Source organism: Nanorana parkeri, unplaced genomic scaffold, assembly GCF_000935625.1.
Source record: "Nanorana parkeri isolate BGI_ZX_2015 unplaced genomic scaffold, ASM93562v1 scaffold269, whole genome shotgun sequence".
Classification (NCBI taxonomy): domain Eukaryota; kingdom Metazoa; phylum Chordata; class Amphibia; order Anura; family Dicroglossidae; genus Nanorana; species Nanorana parkeri.
The window spans coordinates 1506553-1533840 of NW_017306537.1; the positions used below are offsets into that span (position 1 = coordinate 1506553).

A 27288-nucleotide genomic window follows, 5' to 3' on the forward strand; every position below is an offset into this window, starting at 1 on the left:
GTTGTTTTTAAATGTGAAAATAAAAAAAACAGTGTGCGATTCCCCCTCCCGACCCCCCCCACCCGCCCCCCCCCCCCCCAACTTACCTGAATCGCAGTGTTCTTCCACATAATGAAGGAGAATCTAATCTCAATGCACAGAGGGCATTTTTAGAAAGGAATCCTAGAACTTCAGTACTGTAAGACAGGACTAATATTCACTGAACCACTGTGTTTCTGCTCACCCTGAACAACAAGCACATTCACATTCAGGTGACTGGCAGGAAGGTAGTAGTGGCACATGGTGGGACATTGAAACATTTGGGGTCCAGAAATCACAGGTTCTATTATATCAGTATCAAAGATTGATATGAATCATGTTAAATCATTCAATATATTACAATAATCTAGTTATATCAGGTCTATAAATGTTAAATCTATAAATGTAAACAGTTAGAAAATGTATATACAGAGTTTGTAAATAATATATAAAAAAAATTATGTATACAATTTCATTCCCCAATTAATTAAAAAAATTGGTATTGGTATTTATCTATGAAAATTGCAACCAACTTTGTGGATGTATTTCTTTAAATTAAATAAAACAACATGCCTGTCATTGTACAAAAAACATTAAACCTGCAAAAATCTCTTTTGTGTGGCCTAATTCCAGCTGATCATAAAAGCTATTTTAGCCTCATGTGTCTGTGTAATGAATGTTTAGGCCAACTCTCAGGGGAGAGAACACAGACAATGCTACAAAAGGTGTACCAGGAATGAGCTGCTTAGCCTACTTTCGAGTCACTTAAATGAAAACACTATACGTAGATCATCCACTACACTGACAATACATATTTTAAGGAAGAGTTTTCTACTCTATTCATTTTTCTCACCTTCACTCCCTACTGTAAGAGTAATCAGACTGCAGAATTCACTGCCAACGGAGCAGGGTAGATATTAGAAATGGTAGGCTTCATCTATCACCGTGGAGTGCGTCATGATGCAGCCTGGGTTCATGATGCTTCTGGATTGAGCGGCACTTACGCGTAAATACCGGGAGGAAGGACTGTCCACCACCCTGCCAAGGAGAAACTGGCCTGAAAACTTCAAAAAGCCAGATAAAAGATATAGGGCATTTTCAAAAAAAGTAGATATGAAGAGAGTTATTATCGGGGGAAGCTAGAGTTCTGCTTTTAAGGACAACTAGTTACAGATAGGTTGGATCATCACCCACTTGGATCATCACCCACTGACTTCTTACAGCTTTTATAAGGACTTCTCTTGTGTTGGTTTGTGTGTCTTCTCCCTCCCATGAGGTCATAATGATGGTATAACTGAGGGAACAGGTAGCACTCTCTCACACAGCTGCTGTTTTCCAATTATCCATTTATTCCACATTATGGAGAATTCATCAGGGGAGTGTGATACCATCATCAGCTTCGCAATGGCTATGACAGCAGCGGGTACTAGATATTCCCATGAGGACACTTCAATACACTAGAGAACTAAAAATACTGGTTTTAGTTGGCCTGTTGATTACAAGAACACTTTTCTATTTGAATGGGGATTTTAGGTATTTGGAAACCCTTCTTTTCTCCTCATTCACCTGGGAGATTCTTTGGTTCACTTACTTACCGGCCCCAGCAAACATGAAAAGGAGAAGATGATTCGTTGATCAACTAATGGCAAAGAAACAAAAGCACTTTGTGAGGTCTTTTTTAACAAATGATTTATCTTCTAGCTGTAGAATTTAAAAAAAACTGAACTATTTCAGCCAATTCTTTGGTTTATAAAAGATCCTTAGAAAGGAACATTCAAAATGACCTGTAACACTGTGTCAGGGGCTGAATATTCATGAAAACTTAGAAAAAGGGCTTTACTTTAAAGGAGAACTATGACATAAGTGATTTCCACTCACCTCATAGTTCTAAGCCGACCTGTGACAATGAGACTGTCACAGGTCGGCTCAGTAGATCGGGAGGTGAGGGAACACATACCGGGTTCCCTCACCTCTCGATCCTGTCACGGCTCTCTGCCGTGACAGGGGGAGGGGCTGGATTCCCCTCTCCCCGCTCCGATCTGCCAGCGCTGACTGGCGGAACGGACGGGGGAGGGGGCGGGTACAGCTGGCTCTGCCTCTAGATAGGCAGAGCCAGCTGAACTATGGGGAAAAACACTGACCCCATAGTTCTCCTTTAATGACAGGTTAGCCCGTGACTCAGTAATATTCCTTGTTCCTATAAGCTTGTTAAATCAAGGTTCTGGGGTCCAAGGTGAGAGTAAAGCTGGCCATACGCCTATAGATTATCTGCAGATTTTCTATGGTCAGATGGAAAAAGTGCAACAGATTCCTCCATCTATGCTAAACTGTGTGGATGGAGGAATCTCCCACGGGGCCAAGCTTCAGTATCTTGCTAGTCGGCCTCGCTGGCTATCAAAATACCTGAAGAATCTGATTTTCAGGTCTTTTGAGAGCCAGCAGGGCCGACTAGCAAGATACTGAAGCTTCACCCAGCGGGAGATTCATCCATCCACACCGTTTAGCGTAGATGGAGGAATCTGTTGCACTTTTTCCATCTGACCTTAGAAAATCTGCAGATAATCTATAGGTGTATGGCCAGCTTTAGACTTTATCAATCTGCTGCTGATTCTTCATTGTCCAATTGCGGGCTGGGTTGTATAGCTTAACTGCAGTAGAGAAACCTAAAGTGATATTAAAGTCAAAAGGTCTTTAAACTATTTTCAAATGTTGATGAAATCACTTACAATCGATGCTGCTTCTCGATGTTTAAAAGTTTTAGTTTCTTGCAGAATCAGCTGATCCCCTGAGCACTGGACCTGATATTCTGTTTTGGGGTGGCTGCTTTGCCTTGCAGGGTCCTATGAAGCCATCATTGTGTGCCCAAGTAAGCTCTGTGTGTGTAAACACACAGGCAAAGCAAGGCAAGTCACTTCTCTACTCCTCCTTCCTGTCACCTCATTTTTCCATTCTTTAAGCTAGCAGATGGACAGACTGCTGTGTCCTTGTGATCTTGTACTCAAAAGGAAGTTCAGAAAAGCCAAACTTAGAGAGCTGGAGCCAGTTATGAAACACGATGACTGTGAAAACGTAAAGAAATACTGTGCTGGACAATGTATATTTGTTTTATGTGGATTCATTATTAAAAAGAGGTTTGAGCATTTAATACTACTAGTCACCAAGCTAGCTGTTTTGTGGCAGGGCTGTGTAAATCTCAGCACTCAATGGACAAAATAACAACCTATTTGGTGGGTACAACATTTGTATTTCAGCATAAAGAGGTTGAACCACCTCATACAGAAAGACTTCCTGACAGTAAGAGCCATAGAAATTGAAAAAGACTTCCGCAACTTGATTTAAAAAAGGCAGAAAGTGCTTCTAAAAATGCAGAATATAACTGGCTATTAATAAGTATAAGAAATAACACTGTACCAGGGGTGTCAAACTCAATTTAATCGAGGGCCGCATCAACATTATGGTTGCCCTCAAAGGGCCTGTAAGACTATATAAATGTATCTAATCTTTATCATAATTGCCTCTGCATTCGATTATCACTGGTTTTAGTAATAACTTAATACCTAGATCTGAAAGTAGAAGTCTAGGAAATGGCCTGGTGGGCGGGATTTGGCCCCTGGGCCTTGAGTTTGACACATGTGCTGTAGACTGTTCATTTAGGTAGTATCTGATTACCTTTGACATTCAGGAAGGATTTTGTCCTGTTAGAGCACATTGGATCATGCTTTACAAGGGTTTTCTTACCTTTCTCAATTTTACGATTCTGAGGAAGCAAGTTTTTTAATGCATTTAATTTTTGGTTGAACTTGATTTACATACGTCTTGTTTAAAACTTGGCAAACTATCCAACTGTGTATCTGTAAAAAAACAAAAATCAAAGCAACTGGACTTGCTGTATTTTTCTTGAAGAAATTTTGCTAGTCATGCGACTAGCTTTCCCAATTCAGAACTGAATTGAGAAAGCTGGTTGGATGACCAGGCAAAAGTCTTCAAGAAAAATACAGCAAGTCCAATTGCTTTGATTTTTTATTTTTTTTTTGCACATATTTCATGACCTGGATGAATGAGAACCTTCACAGACATATCCGACTGTGTATTTACCAGTTTGCCTTGAGTCCATTAGAACTGTTATCCATTCAGTTAGAACACTGAACTTTTATCCATTCAGTGTCCATTACAGCAATGATGCTGTAAGAGGGCACCCTAAATTGCCTATTCTACAGTCACAGTGCTACCTTATGCACAATGTGCAGCTTAACCACAAAATCTGGAAATATTGGCTTTCTGAAAGTCAATATTTGCATGCGGATAAGCACACCCCCTCGTGGGTCAGTGCTTGGGCCTGGTTGCTCAAGCACTGATCACTGCATTGTGGGAGGCGAGTGGGAGTGTATACAGTATGCATGCCCTATACCTGAAAGTTTATTTTTCAGGTTGCTTCAGTGGCATTATGATGGTATTTGGTGCCTATAGTACAACATCAGGTTTACTTTGCTTGGTAGGAAGGTATTACAAAATTTCATTTAATATATTGTCTGGTTGTAGATGTTTTGTAAAAAGAGATGTGATAATCCTTCACCCAATGCTGCCATATGAGCTACAAGTAATCTGCTGCTCTCATCCAATATAAGTAACTCCAGGCCTAGAGCTACAGCATACATTCCTACTTTAATCACAGCATTTAATATCACTGGCTGTCAGTATGGTGCTTATTCCACACACTCACAGCGAAATGAATGCAATCAAGACACGTAGGGCAGAAGAAAGGAAACGTCAGGCACCAGGAACTATTGTGTGCATTGAGCCTATACTCTTGATCCAGCTCTACCCTTGGATGCTTATACCATTATATAGGCTTAATATACCAAGAGATTCCAACAGAGATAAGAGGTGTTAAAAATGTCTCTTTTGCTGTGAAAATATCGATGTACTACTTAACAAGATGAGAAAATTATTAGGGTTTTAGCTCACTTATCGCTGTTTGTTAGCAATATTTAAATAAATAGTGAATTTCATGCATTATACAGTAATAGTACCAGTAATAATAATATATTAGAGATTGTAAATGGTGGGGGTTTTTTTCTAAACAAACCTCTCAAGGCAACCTGACATTACACATTTATATTGGCTTCAAATGGCAATATAACTGGAATTTCTGCATTTATTTTACATGAAGACTACACATCTTTCATTTTGCCTATCACAATGATCACTTGACACCCTGAAGCAGCAGGCAAGACCAGGCAGATTAGCTGTCAATCTAGAGCTGGTAGGCGGAGAAGTCGTCTTGTTACTGAAGAGGCTGACTGTGCATGTCTGCACTCAGACCTGCTTCACATGCTTTTCAGCCGGGAACGCATACGTAGTGGCTACACTGGCACTCCAAGGAGACTCAAAAGCATAGAACCCCAACGAAAGAAGTGGGTTTTTCAAGATATTTTTCTGAGGTGAAAATCACTCATCGGGGGCGTTGCTCGATCTGGGCACCCAGGGCACGGGCCGCATCTGTTGCCGAGTGCCCTGCATCCCAACACCACAAATGGCTACAGTTTGAGGCTTCAGCAGTTGGCGGCTTCTGTCCGTGTCTGCCTACCACCTTTCAGGCCTGTAGCTCAGGACTGAGGAGGAGTTTCTGAGCACTTCCCTCAGCTTTGTGCTACAGGGATGACAGGTAAGTGAGCAGGGAGAAAAGCCAGCAACTGCAGAGCCTCACATTGAAAAAACAAAAATGGAGGCAGTCACAGTCTTGGGAAACAGGGTACTAAGCAACACAGATGCAACATCAAGGTCTGCTAAGTACATTCCTGGGGAAGGGCAATTTTGTCCTGAGGGGGTTGTACTGAGAAGAGGGAATTTGTCTGAACGCTTTGTGCATTACTTACTCCTGAACTGTGCACTCTCTGTGTTACTCACTACTAACCCCTGCACTCTGTGGGTTACTCACTTCTGACCCCTGCACTCTGTGGGCTACTCATTCCTAGCCCTAAACTCTGAGCATTACTTACTCTTTACCCCTGAACTCTGTACATAGGTTGAAAGGCCAAATTCATAAGGACATGGTTCTACAAATTTGGTGTGGAGGAGCTTTAGTGAACTGCACAGAGCCCTAGCCTCAACCTTACTTTGGGATGAACTGAATGCCGATTGTGAGCCAGGTCTTCTTGTCCAACATCAGTACCTGTCCACACAAATGCTCTTTTGGCTGAATGAGTACAAACTGCCACAGACACACTCCACAATCTTGTGGAAATCCTTCCCAGAAGGGTTAATGCTGTTATGGGGGTGAACTCCAGATTGATGCCCAAAGTTTTGGAATGGGATGCCCAAAGAGGTGCAATGGCCAGCTGTGCCAAAATTATGTAGTGTAGTTTAAAAGGGTGGATCACTCAGAACTTAAATTGCAGACTATGTAGGCTTTGAGAAACACTAGATGGTTAAAAAGAAATAATTTAGTAAAGTCAAAAGTGATCCGAACCTGTGTTCTTTTAAACGTCAAATGCTAGGTAAGAGACTGAGTTTCGAAATGTTCTAGTGCACCTGATTCAATGCTCACTTAGCCTCACTGGACTTCACTTCACACTGCACAATAAATCAGACCTACTGTTTTCCTGCAAATCCTCTAATTGCCTTTTTGTGAAATGGTCTATGATTACTGCGGCCCTAAACTCACTGACAGCTGATAAAATGCACACACTCGTGTCTGCCAAGGATTTGTGATTATTATTATTATACAGAATTTATAAAGCGCCAATAGTTTGCACATCGCTTTACAATATAAAGAAGACATTACAATCTGGTTGTGAACAGATTCTGTAAACCTCGGAGCCAGATTGGGACTATGAATAATTCACAGGTTCACTGCTTTCAGATAGAAGTAAAAGGTGCAGTCAAAGCAATGTAAAAATGTCCCTCCTCTTCCCCTGGAGATGCACCATGCAAATGTATTTACAGCCTGGACAATTTACTATGGGGACTATGCTGAAAAGTAATGTTGTTAGACTCCTAAAAGAGTCCCTTTTCTTCTTAGGCCATACACATTTTTAATTAATGGGGGAGGAGATACTTTTGGGTTGAAGCACTGTCTGGTAGTTCTACAACAGAACTCCCTTTTGGAAATCCAAGCCCCACTCCTCCAACACAGAGTCTCACTCTTCCTATTACAGAACAAAGCAACAGGTTTACCGAAATGCCCCCTTCTCATCCCCAGACACTCAATTTCCTTTGCTACCCTACTGCTCCCTTTGCTCACATGAGCAAGGAGAAGAAAACCTAGAAGCTCCATTTCATTCTGGCCGGACTTCACACATGATGAAGGACTTTCATTAGTATAAGCTTTCACTGGTATATAAGACTGTAATAATACAGCAGATTCCAGTGCTAGGTTTGCAGGGGATTTCAAGATAGGCGAAGCAAGTAAGCAAACAATGTTTAAGTTTACAATTTTAAGGCTTAGGGTTAGAGCTGGAGCTACAGGCAAAATTAGTCTTAAGGTTTGGGTTACAGGAAGGTTTTGGGATTACAGAGATGGTTGGTGTAAGGGTTGGGGTTATAGGGATGGTTGGTGTAAGGGTTGGGGTTATAGGGATGGTTGGTGTAAGGGTTGGGGTTACAGGGATTAACGGCCAATAGCAGGCTGGCTATTGCACCAGCCCACCACCTGCTGTATTTACATTCAGCTGCCGTCTGTGGAATCTTGGCACTGGCAGCTCTCATTGCCTGGCTGAAGCTATTCAAGTGCTTACAATGCAATTATAAAAAAAAAAAAAAAATTATAAAAAAAGTGGGGAAAAAAAGTCATTCATTTCAATCGCACCGTAAACGCGCTTCTCACCCACAGTGGGTTTACCCACACTGGAACACACAGTGCCGCAATGCGATTGCAAAAAATGTGAAACTTTGTTTGTAACACTGCATTTCTGTATTTTATTTTAAATTAAGGATGGTATCTAATTTTTGTTTTATCAGATTAATCGAAAAAATAATCGGCCAACGAATCGAATATGAAAATAATCATTAGTTGCAGCCCTATTATTGCCAGGATTAGGGTTATAGGGAGGTTTAGTGTTAAGGTTGGGATTAAAGGAAGAGTTAGTGTAAGGCTGGGTTCACACCTAGGTGTATCGAATATGCGCGTTTGTCGCGTTTCTTGCCACACGTTTTTACCGAGATTCGCATTAAAAAAACATATGCGACAAACGCCCATTTCCGAGGGCTACCTGGCTGTATCCCAATGGATACGCGCGGCAAATACGCCCCAAAGAAGCTCCTGTACTTCTTTGGGCGTAGGGCGTTTTGTAGAGCGTTCATACGGCCTGTAATACGCCCAGGTGTGAAACATACCCATAGGAAATAATGGGATTTCGGTGTTTGAGCGTTTTGCAGAGCGTAGGAACGCGCTACAAAACGCCCAGGTGTGAACCAGGCCTTAGGGTTACAGGGAGGCTCAGTCTTAAGGTTACAGAGAGGATTAGAGTTAGCTTTATAGGGAAAGTTAATGTTAGGGCTGGGGTTACAGAGAGATTTATTGTTAGGATTGGGATTACAGGGACAGTTAGTGTAAGTGATGGGTTTCAGGGAGGATTGGTGTTAAGGATGGGGTTACAGGTAGAGTTTGTGGAGAAGGGCACTAGGAAATGGCATCAGAGTCTGTACAAAAGTCTTTCAGGATCAATCTCCAGTGCTGGTAGTATATGTGCCATGTAAAAGGAAATATTTAAACTGCTAGCCAAATTAAACTTAAGCTGGTCATAAATCTGGCAATTTGATAGGGTGAACGAACTTTCGATACCATTTTTTGACAAAATTGCAAAGCAGCTGAAAACATACAATTGTGGTTTTGATGAACTGCAAAAAAAATGGAATCAACATTGCCCCAATCCTTAATAAGCCATATTAAAGCTGTCAATTTATAGCCCAGTTTCTGGTGGTCGATCGAACTCCTGGGTAACAGATTGCTTATTTCTGACAATTACAAGTGCAATTTTAGGTGCAAATCCTGGTTGTGGTATGGTTAGGCAACCTTTTATGTGGCTGCTCTCCAGTAAAATGTCTGCTCATTCTTCCCACCTCATCATTATTATTATTATATTATTATTATTATTATGCAGGATTTCTATAGCGCCAACAGTTTGCGCAGCGCTTTACAATATAATGAAGACATTACAATTACAATCATTGCTCCTCCTACTTATCTGATATGATCGCCAAGTAGGAAAAGTCACAGTTCCCTGTCCACTGTGGCCTACATTTTTGGAATATTGATTTGTCCCATAAAATGTCACCTCTATTATGTCTACCTAGCAGGTAAACTTAATACTAAGTGGCAAGTGTTGGTAGTATGTACACAGAGATGACAAAACTGGGGGCAACTACAATGTCAGCTTGAGCTTTTAAAATAAATGGAAAAATGCAAAGAAATGCCAAAAGGATGACTTAGCAGACATGCCAACTTATTGATGTATCCAAATCACTGATTCCTTGACAAGTATAAGAAATGAATCAGTGACTGTAAAACAGCCAACTACATAAACAGACCCAAGAGTCTAGGCGGGTACCATTCAACAATACCTGGCTCCTAGCCCAATAAATGTTTGGCCTTAACCACTTTAAAGTCAGATAACGGATGAGGAGTGGGAAAATCTGCATTTCAATCCATATGCTTCCCCACCCCTTTGGTACCTTTGTGAATACAAAACTTTGAGGATCTTTGAATCAATGGATATCAGCTTATGAGTCATGGAAAATAGCATGTAAAATGTGCAATTTGTTTCCCTCTAGTAATTAGAGCTCTTACTAAGCAAGCAGCATTAACCATTTAAAAAAAAAAGGCACTGACTTTATGACTAGAGGAAGCTCTGAGGTCACACTGACATAATGGAAAACACAGGAAACGCAAAGTACGACGGCAATGGGTATTAACCACTTCACTTCTCCATATCTACAGGACAGAGACTGCAAATGATCCCTCAGAGCTTACGTCAGTAGCTCTGACAGGAAGCTCGCAAGGCATTATGCTATCAAGTGTTCTTCCTGATAAGACATTCCGTACATTAACATCAACAGGTAGGAAAGTTTATTTTTCCTTTGTTGAGCTAATGACTCAGTGCTAGACATACAGTACAATACCATGAGCGGCCGTTCTTCTGCACATAGTCCCCACAGTGCCCTTTAGTATTGCACATCCTCTTGCCAGGACCATGTTTTTTACACATTATGACTGGCAAAGCTAACCAGATTTTTCTACTCCCTGCCATATTCTACTGTTAACTATCACATATGCTCCAGCAGCTCAACTTGGGCCCCAACCTCACTGGAGTATTCCTCTTCCTGTCGGGGGACTTTTTTTTGAGCTTGCCGCATATTATACACTCTAGGTCCACATTTACTATGCAGCACCTTTACCTCTGATCTTTTACAATTAGCGGAGCTGATGACTCCACTTTGGGTGAACAAATTGCTGGAAAAAGAGAGCTATAGGAAGGTCATATTTTACGGTTTGGACACACGTAATTACTGGCGTTTGACGAATATGGTGACAGGATCTTTTTATCTGGGTATATACACTAGAAGGTGGTGGAGAATAATAATTTTGGGCGTCATCCAGTGTCCCACACCTTGGTGGTGTGGGACCACTGTCAGTTAGAGGCCAGTGCTAATGGCTCATTTCCAAAGGATATGCAGAATGAAAAGTGGAAAGAGATTGAAAACTGGAAAAACACCCAAAAGAAGCATAAGATATGGTGTAAAAAAACACCTAATTCCCTGCTTTTCATCATGGAATACTACAAGCCCCACAACATTACAATTTAGGTGCATAGGGGTGCCCTGGGTCTCTTAGGGCGCTAGCAATGGAATACACTAAATAAATTAAACAGCAGCTGCTGCTATCACAACTGCAGGCAGCATCACACAGTAGAAAAGAAAGGTAGTGAGAGACAAAGCACATTACCAGTTAAAACGTCAGAATGGTGAGCATTTTGTAGTGTTTAGATTATTTTCAAACTAAGGCCCCCATTTCACACTCACTTGAGTGATTTAAAGTGTATTTCCAGAAGTGCGAAAATGAAAATCTGTGTGTCCCTTTCACACCTGAATGATGCACAATGGGCATTTTTACACCTAACAACCGTCGCCTCCTCCTAGTACCCTGCTATATGGATCTATCAGTTGTTATGAGATTTGGATTTCACTGAAGGTAACCCTCCCATTTTTATATCATTTTCTAAAGTTTGAATTAGGAGCCAGCTAGTCTGATCCAAGAGTCAGTAATGGATTTTCAGGAACCAGGTCACATGTGCTTCCAGCGAAAATGTACGAAGAAGGAAAAAGGTGCCAGCAGTGATCTTAAGGCTCATCGGTTAAGTGACCTGTGGGACTAAAATTTTTGGGTCCATAGTAAAGCTGAACATCTGCAGATGAGTTCCTGGATCATTTGTACATGTAGCTTTACACTCTATTTTTTTTTTCAGTTTAACTGTTAGTAAAATGTGAAATGACGGGGTGTGTGACATTACAATTTGCTTTGGAGCAACCAATCACAGTTCAGTTTTCACTTGTATGTCTACACTAGACTGGGACCATATCTGTTATCATTTTGGATGCAATGGGGTACAAAAAGAGTAGTTTTTTGCATTTATTACATATGCTCCCTTAGGGCTGGAGGAGTGAACATCTGGAACAAGGCAAATCAACTTGTCTTGCATTGCAGCTAGAAAAAAAGGCCAGTGCATCCCAAATGCTTTGGATGTGAAAGGGCCCGCCCTTAAATTAAACATGTGACATTATATGACTTTTCCATTATTTTATTGTTTTAAAAGATTCAAACTGCCAACTCGAGAAACCTGCTTTGTTCCAGGTTTCAAATTGTTAGTGATCTGTTAGGACCACTTCGGTTCCTTGCAGTTTTTATTGAACAGTTTCTTTGTCCCTTCTTTCTTTAAGTGTCTTAACAGATTAGGGCTGCAACTAATAATTATTTTCATTAGTTGGACGATTATTTTTTCGATTAATCGAATAAAAAACATAAAATAAATACCATCCTTAATTTAAATGTGTTAAAAGTGTTACAAACATAGAGATTACTTGAGAATAAAACTGCATGCACAATGTTTTGCAATCGCACTGCAATGGAACGCACGGCATTGCGGTACCGTGCATTCCAGTGCAGGCAATCACACTGTGGGCCGGAGGTGCGTTTGGGGTGCCATTGAAATGAATGGAACTGCAACGCAACTCCCGCAGCAGAATATGTCAGGCCGAAATGGAAAATTACTTTCTCACCTTTTTTGTAATTTTATTTTTTATCATTATATTGGAAGCACATGCCGATTAAATAGCTTTAGCCAGGGAATGACAGCTGCCAGTGGCAAGATTCTGCAGACGGCAGCTGAATGTAAATACAGCAGGAAGTGGGCTGGTGAAATAGCAAGCCTGCTATTGGCCATTTCAAATTACAATAGCAGGCTGGCTTTTGCACCCACCCACTGCTTGCTGTGCCCTCCTCCCAGCATGGAGGAGAGAACTAGGGGACCCAACCAACTAATTCAAGAGAGCAGGACACTGCCACGGCAGGTGTGGAGACTGTAAACTCAAGCACAAAAGTGTTACCACTAATGGAGTCCTCAAGAGATAAACTGAACTATTTAACATTTTAGCATCCCTCAGACTGACCATGTTTTTACCAAACGTTGCCATTTAATCATCAGATTACAAAATGCTGCATATGAAGTCCTTTAGCTTTACAGTGAAAATAATTACATTTTGTTTACACTTATTAAGTGCTTGCATTTTAATTCACTCATTATTTTAAATGTCATTGACAGTGCAAGATTTCTGGCCTCTTTCAACTTTAATATGCCCCCTTGCTGTTGCAAATTAGCTGGTGATAGATCTCTATTCTCAGTGTGCTCCTTGCAACAGATGCTCTATTGGGTTGAGATCTGGTGACTCAAGAGGCCTTTGCATTAAGCGGAATTCACAGTCTTGTATCTGGAATTAATCCAGGACTTTACTAACCTACCTGCTTAAACTCAGTTCCAGATGGCTACCGAGCTTCGATAAGCAGATGTACCTGATAGTCTACAAGGTTTATATAATCACTACTGCTCTACATGGGTGAGTAAGCCAGCTTAGACTAAAATCACAGCTCAATTGATTACTGATATATTGATGTACAGTAATTATGCATGATCCTGAAAAAAGGGCAGAAAATGTTAAAAGGACACTTTACCATGGTTGTGTAGTATGTGTATGTGTCACCTAGGTTTCTAACATATACACACATGGTGAGAGGCTCCAGGCTTTATGTGGAGAAAACAAACTTGTTGCTTTCTCAGAATCTAAAGTTCTGTTCTGGGTCCTGGAGGCTTTGTAGAGCTTTGGGTGGGTAAAGCCACCACTCCCAGGTCCACATCTTTCCTGGTATGCAGACCTCATCATTAGCCTCAGCCGTCCACAGGCCTTTATATGCTCACGGCTCACGGTTCTCTCTCTCTCTCTGCTCTGGCAGCTTGCTGATGGGTGAAAAGGTGGAGTGCTGACAGAACACTAAAAAGGTACAAGTGCTACCTGGTTGTGTTGGGGAATTCATTAGGGAGCACCATGTTAGTCAGGAACTGACATTAGTTTAGTTAGTGGCTTGTACAAGCAGATGTTTCGTTTGTTTTACACTGTAAACTTCCTGTACAAAGCCCTCCTGTCTTGCTGCTTTGCTGAATATTATATAGTGCGGGACAAACCTGCTTATACTGTTCCTGGGTATCCTTGTCTCACACATGGTTTACATCTGCCGATACCAGTTGAACCTGTCCCCCTTACAATATAGACAAAGTTATGGCCAACTTTCAGCTTTCCCTGAAAAATTAAAGGTTGCACCTGCCCCCCTAATTCCAGAGTCTCTCTATGAGTCTTTTAATATGATGGGTGGACTCTGACTAGAACTGATTGGGAGTTCAGGTAAAGTTCAGGTAAAGCTAGGGTAATGACAGGTTTACTTAAATAAATGGAAAATAAATAAATTAAATATAAGATAATATTAAGAGACTAAATGCATTAAGTCCATGCACAAAGAGCAGGGTTCTGATGCCTTGACCCTCTGTATATTTAAAAAGGGTGATTTTATACATCATGCTGTACTAGCTGGATTGAGAATGGCACAAGATAAGCTTCAGCAAAACCAATAAAAACATTCCCACCTTCCATTTAACTCTATAGTAACATACAAAAGCACCACAGTTAGCAGCCAAAATGAATAACTTGATAGTAAAATTTCGGCTGTGCCCATTTGAACAAGGCAACAGTTTTGACCCATCTCCCGCAGTATGTACTTACTTTTCATTCACTCTGCTGCTGCTCTGTTTGGTGCCTGGAGCATTAGGAAATAGCCAATACTTCCAGGTATGGAGAATGTGAATCAGTGCTGTCATAGGGGAGTCCATTGCCCTGTGTGACAATTACACCAACCTGTAGCTCACACAGGTCTAGCGATGTAAAATTTCCACCCAGAAAAAAAATGGAAATTTTCGGAAACATGTAAAAAAAATTCAGTGTGGAGTATTTTTAGAAATTTAAAGTCATTTTGTTACACTGGAACTTGAAATGCAGTGTATATAAACGTATTATGCTTGAAATAAAAGTACAGCTTATTCAGTAAATAAACTAAACTTGCTTTTTAAAATGTTATTTTTTATTACAAATGGAATAACAAGGACTGTATCCGGTAATAACATTTCAACTATACATGAGAACAGGTAACCACCCCCTTTGGCCTCATTCACACGAGAAACGGCCAGCACGTACAGCTCCGTGCTGCGTGCATGGCCGTAGCGAGCAGCTCCCGGGAAGGACAGGTGCTGTGTGTGATTAGTACGCAGCCCTTGTCTTTCTCTATGGGACTACACGGCCGTACGCCGCCCTACACTTCCGTGCCGGTGCGGGTTTCCATACTCGTACGCCGCCCTACACTTCTGTGCGGGTGTCCATACTCGTACGTTGTCTCTGTGTCCGAGCCGGGACGCCCGCACCCGTACGGACCTGCACTTAGGGTGAGCATTGGGGGGCGTACGGCCGCGCAGTCCCACAGAGAAAGACAGGGGCTGCGTACTAATCACACGCAGCACTTGTCCTTCCCGGGAGCTGCCCGATACGGCCGTGCACGCAGCACGGAGCTGTACATGCCGGCTGTTTCTTGTGTGAATGAGGCCTTTCCCTCAAAAGCAATAAAACAAGCAAGAACATATTTGTAAATTGCAGCTTTCCTCTCAGCAGAAGTTTCACTGTGGGAATGTTTCCAAACTCTAGATGTTGGACTTACCATTTTACTGAGAGGAGGAAAAAAAACAACGTACTGACCAGACTATAGGTAAACATTATACTGTGATGGTGTAGAACATTATTAGGACTCATTTAAAGGTTATAAAAATAGACTAATTTGTCAGATAAATGTACCCTCTTACCTGAGAGGACAGAAACTATCATACCAACAATCACCCAACTGTAGGAAGTACAAGATAGAGCCCACAAGCTAACTAAACTTGCGCCTCTGCTCTGCAGTGCCCCTAGTGGCAGAAATGCATATTTCTTTTTGATTGTGAGAACTGCATTGAGAAGTACAGTGTTAATTGAATTGTATTCCAGGATTTGCTTGTCTTCAGCTGAGAGAATGTGCAATCATTTAAGACTTTACATAAAGTTTCAGAAACTTTTCATTAAGGTCATGTTATAAAGTTTGAATACCATGTCAAAAGATATATTATTTATCATTGTAAAAGAACATATTCCGCACTCCTTCCCATGTCTACACAGGTATTTGATTGCCTGTTTTGTTTCTCTGCATTGGCATAGCACTGGTTTACTTTAAATACCTGTGGCAGTCCAAACTTTGATGTCTTATACAGAACCAATATATGTTGCAGACCATAATTGGGCACACAGGTTTACTGTAATATAAAAACAACAAAGCTTAAAGGGGAACTATGGGGTAAGTGTTTTTCCCCATAGTTCTCCTAAGGGTCACAGCAGAACATCAACTAGCATCCTCCCGTGACCCAAAAGCTCAGTATATCGGGAGACACAGCTCGCGGTATACTGAGAGCGCCGCAGCCAGGATGGATCCCGACTTTACAGTCGAGATCCTCCCAGCTGCGTGAGTGACAGCTGGCTCTCCCTATCTAGAGGCAGAGCCAGCTGTACCCGCCCCCTCCCCCGTCAGTCAGTGCTGGAGGATTGGAGCGGGGAGGGGGGGAAATCCCTCTGGGGAGCGGTGGCTGACAGTCACGGCTCTCTGCAGGGAGATGATCGAGAAGTGAGCGAGCGGCAGTATGTGTTCGCTCACTTCCTGATCTATTGAGCCGTTGTGTGACAGTTTCATTGTCAGACGCCGGCTCGAACTATGAGGTTGAGTGAAAATCACTCACCTCATAGTTCTCCTTTTAAAGCAAATTGGGGATGACAGAACCTTGGGTTCTGCCATTGCTGCTCATCTTCTGAAAATGCTAGTTGCCCGGCAATAATGCTGGTCACAGCTCTTTATCTACATGCTTTTTCAAGTTCGTGTTTTCTGAAAGAACTGAAAACATTAGATACTCATGATGGCCAGGCAAATAGCAATTACAGTCGGCTACTGAAGCTACCAGTGCCTCTTAGCACAGGTTTCCTTTAAGGCAACAGCTCTTGCAATCATTCAGGCAATAGCTTTCATTTTTTTGTACCTACACTAGAGAAGACTACTAGTATGTAGTTGTTTGCTATGGTAACCATTCCACTTTGCTTTGATATGGTATTTATAAAACAGCCCAGCTGGGAAGGTCAATCCATCATCGAATACATTAAGGCTGATTTACATGTAATATAGAAAGGGTCTCTGTGTCAGCCAATCACACTTTAGATGTCAACAACAAAATGATAGCTGTAATCTGATTGGCTGCTTCAAAAAACACCTTCCCTTTCCTTCTTCTGCAGTTCCGTCAATCAGCTCCAAGTATATGCTATGGCCTAAAGTGATTGTCAATGCAACAGCCTATGCAAATGAAAGACAGCCATGGAACACTGCAATTTAATTAGCAGCCTATTCCTCTTTGCTGAATGTACTGGCCACGTGCTGGGAGAAGCTGTGTAGCCTTTCTCCAGTGTATTCTGAACGAGTAATTAAAATATTTTGCAATGAATCTTACATGACACTTACAATAATATTGGGGCCCTACTGCATAATATCAGAGATAAAAGAGGCCTGCTATACTAAGTACTGTCATGCCAAACAGTCAGCTAGACTAGGGGGTTTAAAGATTGCAATGTCTACAAAGAATATGCTGTAGATGCAAATATCTATGGCTTAATTGGCGTACAGAGCAAGTAGGAGTGTGTTTATTAACTATTGCATGTAGGCACTGGGCATTGTTTTATTAAATGTCAAGGTTGATACACCTGTTTTTATCTAATCACCAGCAAACACTGCATTCAGCTATGTGGAACATAAGGGGGTGCTTCACCAGGGCAAGCAGAAGTTGTAGACATGATGACAAAAACGGACCTAGCGAGCAGACAAAACATACATCCCTGTATTTACTGTCACATAGGCTCTGCTGGGTAATCACTGAAACATGCATGCAAACACTGTGTTGTCATTTCACTGGGGGGGGGGGCATTTATGTGTGCAGATGGCATTGCTGTGATTCTAAACATATAGCTGATTGTATGCAGACTGTAGTACCAAGGGAATAGCACTGCATTTGGCACTAAGGACTCGTTTACACGTGCAGCAAAGAGGCGGTAAAACCAAGTGGTTGCGATTTTAATGCCTCCCTGGCCGGCCATCTAAATCCTAACATGGTGACCACTCGGATTTGTACACGTGCCACAGCTTTAGCAGATTTTATACAGCATGTCATGTTTGGGAGGCAGTGCCACTAGCCAACCATGTTTATTGAAGTCAACCACGTGTGTCTCGATATTGCAATCCAAAAAACAGGCAGCAGTATTGCCCCACTGACCACCCACCTAAAACTTAACATGGTGGGGGCTCAGGTTTGTCAACATTCCCAGCCTTGGCAAATTTGACACAGCATGTTATGTTTGGCAGACGATGCCACCTACAAAAGGACCACACTGCAACCTCTTGCGGTACAGTATTGCAATGCCAAATCCCCTTTGGGATCAAAAACAATAAAAACAAAAAAAAAGGGATTGAGGAGGTGGCTCTGCTTTCCACAGGGCGGTATAATTAAGGTGCATGTGTAAACGAGGCCTTACACTGTGGGTTCTAAATTCTTTGAGGCTATGTCCCTACTTCAAATCCAACACATGTGTAATTCCAGCCAGTATTCGGGAAGTGTTGCTAATGCTGGTCTCTTCTGGGGGGAGCCATTGAAGGGAATAGCTAGATCAGTTTGTACAGTGCATTTAAAGTTCACGTCAGCATAGCAGAATTCAAATCTCAAAAAACTCAGATATGTCCTGGGCCACTGGACTCAGTATACCCTTTCCTACAAACTCAGAGATATGTCCTGAGCCAATGGACTCAGTATAAACTTTCCTACAAACTCGGACATATGTCCTGGGCCACTGGACTCAGTATATACTTTCCCACAAACTCAGAGATATGTCCTGGGCCAATTGACTCAATATAAACTTTCCCACAAACTCGGACATATGTCCTGGGCCACTAGAATCAGTATAAACTTTCCTACGAAATTAGAAATATTTCCTGGGCCATTGGACTCTGTATACCCTTTTATAGTTGTTTGGGGGGTGTTGGCAGGTCTTGAAAACGCCTGCCAAAAGGCCCCTTTTACATACATGGTCTTATGGAGTTGAGCCCACCAGCTGAGAGGAGGACCATAAAGCTACATTGCACAGTGTAGGCCATGGCCTCTAGACTGGGTTGTCCTCTGATATAATGCAAATACAAAAGGGTATACTTAACATGGAGAGAGACGGGGTCAGTAAGGATTAAATTCATTGGAAATTACTGTTACCATTGAACTACAGAATGTATCATTCCAATAGGCAATACCACATAATAAACTGTATTGAAATAAACATTTCTAAGAACCTTCACATACAGTATGGCTTGTAAAAGATACAATGTGCTAGGAAACATGGCTGTTGTAGCAATTCAGAAGCTTTCACGAGATTTTTACATAAAGCCGACTTTGCACTCAAATGCAAGGTCTGTCTTTTCTGCCTCCCATGTCAAATCGCTGGATAAAAATGAAAAACCACAAATTACCAGTAAGACTCCATTCCCACATAGACATTTTATAGCTACTCTCCCTAAGTGAGACAATACTCAACAAATCAGGAATCTCATTCTTTTCCATGGCCCCTGTTCCCTGTGTGTCGCTTGTTGTCAGTTGTGTGAAACTCAAAAATGTACACAAGCTTCTATTTGGGTAGATTTGTGCATTATGCACTCACAGACTTTAATGCAGGACAAACCCCAGCTGCCAGGTTCCCAATGCACCTTAAGAATTACAGCCGCTGCCTAGCTTTTGAGGTGTCCTCTAGTTGTCAATGGAGCTGACTATTAAAAAAATTCCTGCTGGCTCCTTGATTGGACAGACTGGCTCCTGAATTCCATATTAATTAATTCTGGTATAATGACATCTTAGTAAATGCACTTAGCTACTTTGTAAAGCTGGCAACACTTACAGATTTCTCCATCCACCCTAAACAGTGTGGATGAATAAATCTTCCCTGCCAAGCTATTGTATTCTGACAACTCGCACCCACCGCTTTCAGAATACCCAAACAGTAACTGCAGTTAATTGGCTGTATTCACTCTTAAGATGACAATTTTCCCTTCGGTTCCTTTGCCAAAAATTGATTAAAATAATCCACTTTTGTCGCACTAGATAAAGTCAGCAGGGCCACCCAGTGCTTGAATTTCTTAGCAGTGTACGGCCAAGTTCAGGGATGTCCCATCAGTTTTCAAGGCTGATGCATGAACTATACATTCTTATTGTCTTAAAGCATCCAGGATCAAGCTGTACAGATTACACAGAACACATTGAAACTAAAAAGGCACTACTTTAACCCCTTCGTGACTGACGACGTACAGTGTACGTCGCCAGCATCGGCGCTGTTTAAACAGACTCCCGGCGACTTTTGCCGCCGGGAGTCTGTTTAAACTTGTAGAGCCGACTGTCGGCTTTACAACAGAAGCGATCCTGGCGACTTACCTGTCGCCAGATCGCTTCTGCGTCCAGCCAGCTGCAATCACCATGTAGACCCAACCCAACAATTACCACTCAATGTAGTCACAAGGTTTGTGTACAGAAAACTATACATGAATATTTGCAAAAAGCAAAAGTGATGTACAAAGTGCAGCAACTCATAGTGACCAGATTCCAGTGCACCAAAGTCAGATTATTTTTGACCATTCCTTTTGGATTATTACGGTTTGCATATTCAATCCCATTTTTAGTAAAGAAGCCCAGCAGTGTGTGCCGAGCATAATGGTTCATACAGATTTATGTGGTTTACATGTGGTTTTGGCTGACAATGCATTCAATTAGATACATGGAGAAGTAGAACCGCTATTAATGATTGGTGCAATACCCATGAAAACATCTAAATGTGTTAGGCTTGAGCCGTCATATGTTTTGTCAGATGCAGCCCACTTTTGTTCCATGCCAGCAGTGCACTTCATCCAATATGGTTTTCTGATCAAGCCTCACGGTAAACGCATTTTAACCACATCATTAACATTTGACCTGTCATTGTGGGAATATGGAGCATTGCAGGATCAAGAAAAAAGATACCAATCACACACAGCACACAGAATTGTATATAACGGAAAATATTTACATACACGTAAAAAGCAAAGATATCTGAATGCATAATGTGACTGCATCTGAAAGGCACATATATGAGTGTGTGCGCAAATCTAGTAACATTGTGAACTGCATATTCTTTTCCTAACAGTTTAATAAACTTTATGATAAATAGAAATTGAACTCTACTTTATATAAAAACATATTCCAACCTAGCCTTTCTCAACCCTTTAACCCCAGAGGAACCCTTGCAATAATGTCCAGGTTTTACGAAACCACGGCTAAAATTAATTCATAGTTGGTCAGTGAGAATAATGCCCCTTACATTGGCAGTCAACGGGAAGAATGGCCCTTACATTGGCGGTCAGTGTGACAAATGCCCGTTACATTGGTGGTCAGTGGGAACAATGCCCCTTACATTGGCAGTCAACGGGAAGAATACCCCTTACATTGGCGGTCAGTGGGAAGAATGCCCCTTACATTGGTGGTCAGTGGGAAGCATGCCCCTGATATTGGCGGTCAGTTGGAAGAATGCCCCTTATATTGATGGTCAATGGGAAGAATGCCCCTTATATTGATGGTCAATGGGAAGAATGCCCCTTATATTGATGGTCAATGGGAAGAATGCCCCTTATATTGATGGTCAATGGGAAGAATGCACCTTACATTGGCGGTCAGTGGGAAGAATGCCCCTTACATTGGCGGTCAGTGGGAAGAATGCCCCTTACATTAGTGGTCAGTGGGAATAGTACCCATTACATTGGTGGTCAGTGGGAACAATGCGCATTACATTGGTGGTCAGTGGAAACAATACCCCTCACAATGGTGGTCAGTGGGAACAATGCTACTTACATTGGTCATCAGTGGAAAGATTGTCCCTTACAGTGGTGGTCAGTAGAAAGAATGGCACTTACACCATGTGACCACCAATGTAAGAGTCTAGGCATTCTTCCCAATGTCCACCACTGTAAGGGACATTCTTCCCACTGAACACCAATGTAAGGAGCTTTCTTCCCACTGACTACATATGTAAGGGACATTCTCCCTACTGACCACCATGGTGGTCAGTAGGGAGAATGTCCCTTACATATGTAGTCAGTGAGAATGTCCTTTACATTTGTAGTCAGTGGGAAGATAGCTCCTTACATTGGTGTTCAGTGGGAAGAATGTCCCTTACAGTGGTGGACATTGGGAAGAATGCCTAGACTCTTACATTGGTGGTCACATGGTGTAAGTGCCATTCTTTCTACTGACCACCACTGTAAGGGACAATCTTTCCACTGATGACCAATGTAAGTAGCATTGTTCCCACTGACCACCATTGTGAGGGGTATTGTTTCCACTGACCACCAATGTAATGCGCATTGTTCCCACTGACCACCAATGTAATGGGTACTATTCCCACTGACCACTAATGTAAGGGGCATTCTTCCCACTGACCGCCAATGTAAGGGGCATTCTTCCCACTGACCGCCAATGTAAGGTGCATTCTTCCCATTGACCATCAATATAAGGGGCATTCTTCCCATTGACCATCAATATAAGGGGCATTCTTCCCATTGACCATCAATATAAGGGGCATTCTTCCCAAGGACAACATGAAGAATCCCATCGTTTTAAAACAGTGCACGTTCACCCCTGAACAATTTGTCCCGTGTTTCTCAAAGCGCGACAACGCTCAAGCTGAAGAATCCCATTCTTTTCAATGGTGCCCGTTCACACCTGAGCATTGTCGCCTGTTGCCCGTAAAAGTATATGAGCTCCTTTTCGGGCAGAATCGGCCATTTTTGGCCCCATAGACCTGAAACCTTACATTTTGACCCAATTAGTGCCTAGTGAGCGTTTCCTGGGTACAGCCTAGAAATGAGAGATTTCTGCTCCCATAAATAATAAGACAAGTTCCAGTCTGCTGAGCAGATGGCACAGGGCTCCTCGGTCACCCATGCCAGCCGACATGCCAGCGGGGAGACTCGTGTGCAACAAGTCAAATAAGAGGAGATACTCACAGCTCGGAGCTCCCGGGTGCGATCCTTCATCCTGACCCCCTATATGGCCACACAGGGCGGCGATGTGGTCTTCCGGGAACAAAGAGTGACAGCTGTCTCTTCAGCCCTTTACTAACCCTGCACCACTGTCAGTGCCTATGGGTCATACTGTGCGAGCATCCTACAGATACAGATCGCCACTCATACGGAGATTTCTTTTTTTAACGATGGTGCCTATGCATAATAACGATCTAAATGTCCTCGTTGTAGATTTGGGGTGATCGGTCAGTGCAGCTGCATCATACTCATGCCCCTCTTCCCTTCCTGGAGCTCTCCTCTTCTCTAGCACAAAGCCAACTCCTTGCAGCAATCACATCCCGTCTGCTGCCCTCCTAGCTGTGCACAGTTCCCTCCTGCGATCACATCCTCCCCTATCTTCCTCTCCCAGTCAGGGGATTGTGGGAAGAGGTGGGGCTTACTGGGATCACCGAGAGCCTGTTGTGAGCAGCACTGTGCCTGGAATCAGCGATCCCTGTGCTGTGTGCGCCGTGTATACCACGTGATGTGGCCGTGCATGTGCTGTCAGTGAGAGCTGTCTGTGGTCCTGACGAGGCGATCGTGGCTGTGTGCATGATATATGAGTACATGGCTTCCATCACTGTGCTGGGATGAGACAGCATAAACAACCAGCTGTGATCTAAATCAATGATTCTCAATCTGTTTAACCCACATTTGTCCTTGGTTATTAAGTCAAGACCCAAGTCGAACCGCACTGGACGCACGGCATTGCGGTACTGCGCATTTCGGTGTTGGAAGGAGGTGCGTTTGGGGTGCCGTTCAAATGAATGGCAATGTAAAGCACTTGCCGCACCGGAACTTGCAGTAGGTGAGAATGCGTTAATAGCATGGGACTGTATGATTAACGCACTGTACTAGTGTGAATGGGCCCTCAAAGCCACCGACAGACGCACACAACCACAGAGTTACGTTTTTACATGCCAGGAGGTGTTCTTTAACATATTCTTCCCTCCATAGGTACGATCACTCCTGTGAAGCTTCCTTTCTAAGGTGCTCCCTGCCGTAGTCACACACTCCTCCAAATACAATGCAGGGCTAATGGAAGTGCAGAACATGTCTATTTTGCGTTAAAGGAGAACTATGGGGTTAAGGCTTTTCCCCATAGTTCTCTGAAGGGTAACGGGAGGACACAAACTAATGCACAGGACATGAAGTTCCGTGCACCAGGCAGGTGTTTTTTTTTTTTTACATTCAGCCCTGCTGCAGCTGAGCAGTGTTAAATGTAGAGCAGGGGAACCGCTGCTTGTTTTTAACAAGTGAGCTGTGAGGATGTACAGCCACCCAGATCACTTGTTCCCCCGTCCCACCTCCCTGCCATTGTTTTCAGGGTCCTGCCCTCTTCTGGGGGACCTGGGACCAGGGACATGCGGTCAAGGGAGGCAGAGCCTCACCCAGAATTATGGAGGAAAAAGCTGTCAGCTTCATGTCTGAAGCTGACAGCTTTTTCTCCATTCAGATCGCCATCTAACAAGTTACACAGCAGGGAAATCCTCCCCTCTGTGTAACCTGTCATGGACGGAGTGCCTTAGCAGTGAGGAGCAAGTGAGGAACAGGGAGGCTTCTCCCTGTCTCTTCCCTTCCTCCTTTACACTAGCTTAAGGACAGGTTGGGGGCGGGACTTGGTCCGGTGGGGGAAGGGCTTCGGCCAGCGGGGGCAGGGAATGCCTCACCCGAAGCAAGAGGTACCGCACGTCACTGCCCGGGACCATGGCAAATGGCTTCAGGGTGTAAAGCGCGGAGAAGAACAGAGAACGTTCTCCGATCTCTTGTGTGATCAGTGAGACAGGAGTGCTGTACTTACAGTGCTTCCTGTTTAGCTGTCAAAAGTCGGGCTGCACAGGAGATTGAGCAGGATGCAGTATCAACAGGTATTTTTTTGATGAAGGCTGCAGATTTAAATTGAAGGAAAACAATTATTGAAATTATATTAGCTTAGCTTATAGGAGATTTTATTGAGCTCAGTTATACTTTAAAGGGGTTCTAAACCCTGCCGTTTTTTTGCCTATATCTACTCCTATTAAGCAGTAGATATAGGCAAACAGTTTAAAAAAACGGTTTAACAGCGGTTTAAACTTACCTCGTTATCGCTGCGCGCTCCCGCCCGAGAAAACGAAACTGTTCAGGCGGCCGCAAAGCATCTTGGTGCGGGCGCATGCGCAGTTCGGATTCTCGGCCGGGAGACGAGCAGAGACGCAAGGTAAGTCTATGGACGCGTGCACCCGCATGCAGACACCGTGGGATCAGAAGTGCCAGCAAGCAGAGATTAGTCAGCGCTGGATCGGAGAGCCGCCACACCGCTGGAGGGACAGATAAAAACATCAGGAAAGAAGAGGAAGATCGGATTAAGAGACATCATTTAAGGTAAGTGCTGACATTAACATTGGGGGAGGGGAAAAAAATGTATCCTTTAATGTCACTTTAGCAGTGGCGTCACAAGGGGGGTGGGGGGTGCAGCCCGCACGCGGGTGACACCATTGGAGGGGTGACACCGAAATGACTCACAGTCATTTTATGGTGACGTCACGCGCATGCGCAGTGACGTCTCGGCGGGGTGACACTCGGTTACTGCTCCGGGTGTCACCCAGCCTCGGGACGCCCCTGCTTTAAGGTAGGGATGTTCAGATACCAAGTACCGAACCCTGTAGAAGTACAAGTACATGTACAGATACTTTTCCAGTTCCATGACTAGACTAGAGAAAAACTCATGTCGGGATCCGCTCCGGCTGCGGCGTCTCAGTATACCGCGAGCTGTAGCTCGCGGTATACTGAACTTAGGGTGACGGGAGGACGCTAGTTCGTGTCCTCCCGTTACCCTAAGGAGAACTATGGGGAAAAACACTGACCCCATAGTTCTCCTTTAAGGTAAAGGTAGCATGTGGCATAGGGACAAAAAAAGCATGTGTGTCACACATATACCAAAATTGCCAATTTATGACTTTAAAAAAACACGTTTTTTTATTAACCCTTGTTGTGGGGGTCAAAAATAACAAAGTTATACTCAACCGAAGCTCTAAACCTGCCTGCTGTCACAGTGTCCTTACCCTTATACACTGTGTATAAACATGATGATTGACGGGACCTTAGAACCTAAAGGTGGCCATACACTGTACAACCATCGCAAGACCTTAGTCTTGCGATGGTTGTAAAGTGATTAAAAAAACGTACGATCTGCCCATCTTGGACAGGCAGATCGTACTCTCGATCATCGCAAGTCCGCCCCCCTGAGGGGCGGGCTTACGATGACTGCACTGAGAGGCGGGCTTAAGATGACTGCAAACGGGCAGTGTGCACCGGCCCGTTCGGCAGTTGTCGAACCAGCAGGCCACTAACTCGCCGAGAATCGTACGATTCCCGGCGGGTTTTCTAGCCTGCTGGTTTGACGGAAGACGTGCGGCCGTACAGTAGAAACGGTTGCACGCCTTCCATACACTGCACGATTCTCGTACGGTTTCCCGCGATTCTCGTACGAGAATCGTGCAGTGTATGGGCACCTTTAGAATGCTGCAGAGGAGGGGGAGAGACACTGGAAGGACCTATTTCAGGAAAAGCTGGCTCAGAGCTTGGTGCGAGTATAACGTTTTTTTTTTGTTAGCCTAGACACAAATGAGCACTTAACCCTTGCAGTGCATAGGGAGCCACGCTGCAAGGGTTAATAACATAAATTGCCAGACTTTTTCTTTAAAGAGTAACTCCACCTTTGTTGAGAAAGAAACAATCCTCTCTGGTTGATCAATGTACATTACAAGGATTTTTAACAAACTGTGCTGAAGGAAAAGCTGTTTATTCCAGCATGTCCTTTCCAAACTGATCACTGAATAGGAAGGTCTGCGTTCATTATAATCAACTGTTGGGCTTATTGGGTTGTAATAGTGAAAGTTGCAGCATCTGCATCCCTTTAGTAGTAATTAACCCTTAGGGAGTATCTCCATCTGCCAAAAATTATACTATCTTAGTGCAAATTTCTGGGGAAATCAGTCAGCCAATTACAGAAGCAGGAAGTGGCATTTCTGGGGGCTTTCTGTACACCAAGTGTGCACGAAAAACCTCCAGGTCGCCATATTGCATTGCATTTTCTTGACAGATTTCAAACATTACAGCAGCTACAGTTTTAAATGGAAAAGTAATTTTTAATGACATTAAAATATAAAATGGTTTGTGTGACTATTATGTGCGCACTATTTTTTTTTTTTAAAGATTTATTTAGTTTTATCATTTTACAGTGGAGTTACCCTTTAATGTGGACCTAAACTCAAAAAAGTAAAAACTTGCTATCCTATAGGGAACATTTTAAAATGTGAAGAAGAACTCCAGGAAAAAGTTTTATTAACCCCTGCAGTGGGGCTTACAGATCGTTTGTGTCTAAGTGCTACAAAAGAAAAAAAAAGGCATATTTGCCGAGCCAGCTCCCTTATTCTCTGGTCACTAACACATGTCAATAAAGGACT

General features: G+C 43.0%; 1 protein-coding gene and 1 long non-coding RNA gene across 4 annotated transcripts in view; one reads left to right on the forward strand and one right to left on the reverse strand.

The window, feature by feature from the left end:
- Nucleotides 1-22969, reverse strand: part of STX1A (syntaxin 1A) — a 124176-nt gene extending 101207 nt beyond the window's left edge. For all 3 annotated transcript variants that reach the window (XM_018557160.1, XM_018557162.1, XM_018557161.1), the window contains exon 1: nucleotides 22787-22969. In XM_018557160.1, the coding sequence (XP_018412662.1) occupies nucleotides 22787-22816 (30 nt within the window). In that variant the 5' untranslated portion in view covers nucleotides 22817-22969. The remainder of the gene's footprint in view (nucleotides 1-22786) is intronic.
- On the forward strand, nucleotides 2973-21283 carry LOC108787568. Its single transcript, XR_001941266.1, has 3 exons — nucleotides 2973-3060; nucleotides 13376-13380; nucleotides 21273-21283. It is a non-coding gene; the product is annotated as an uncharacterized LOC108787568 (long non-coding RNA).
- Nucleotides 22970-27288: the final 4319 nt, after the last annotated feature.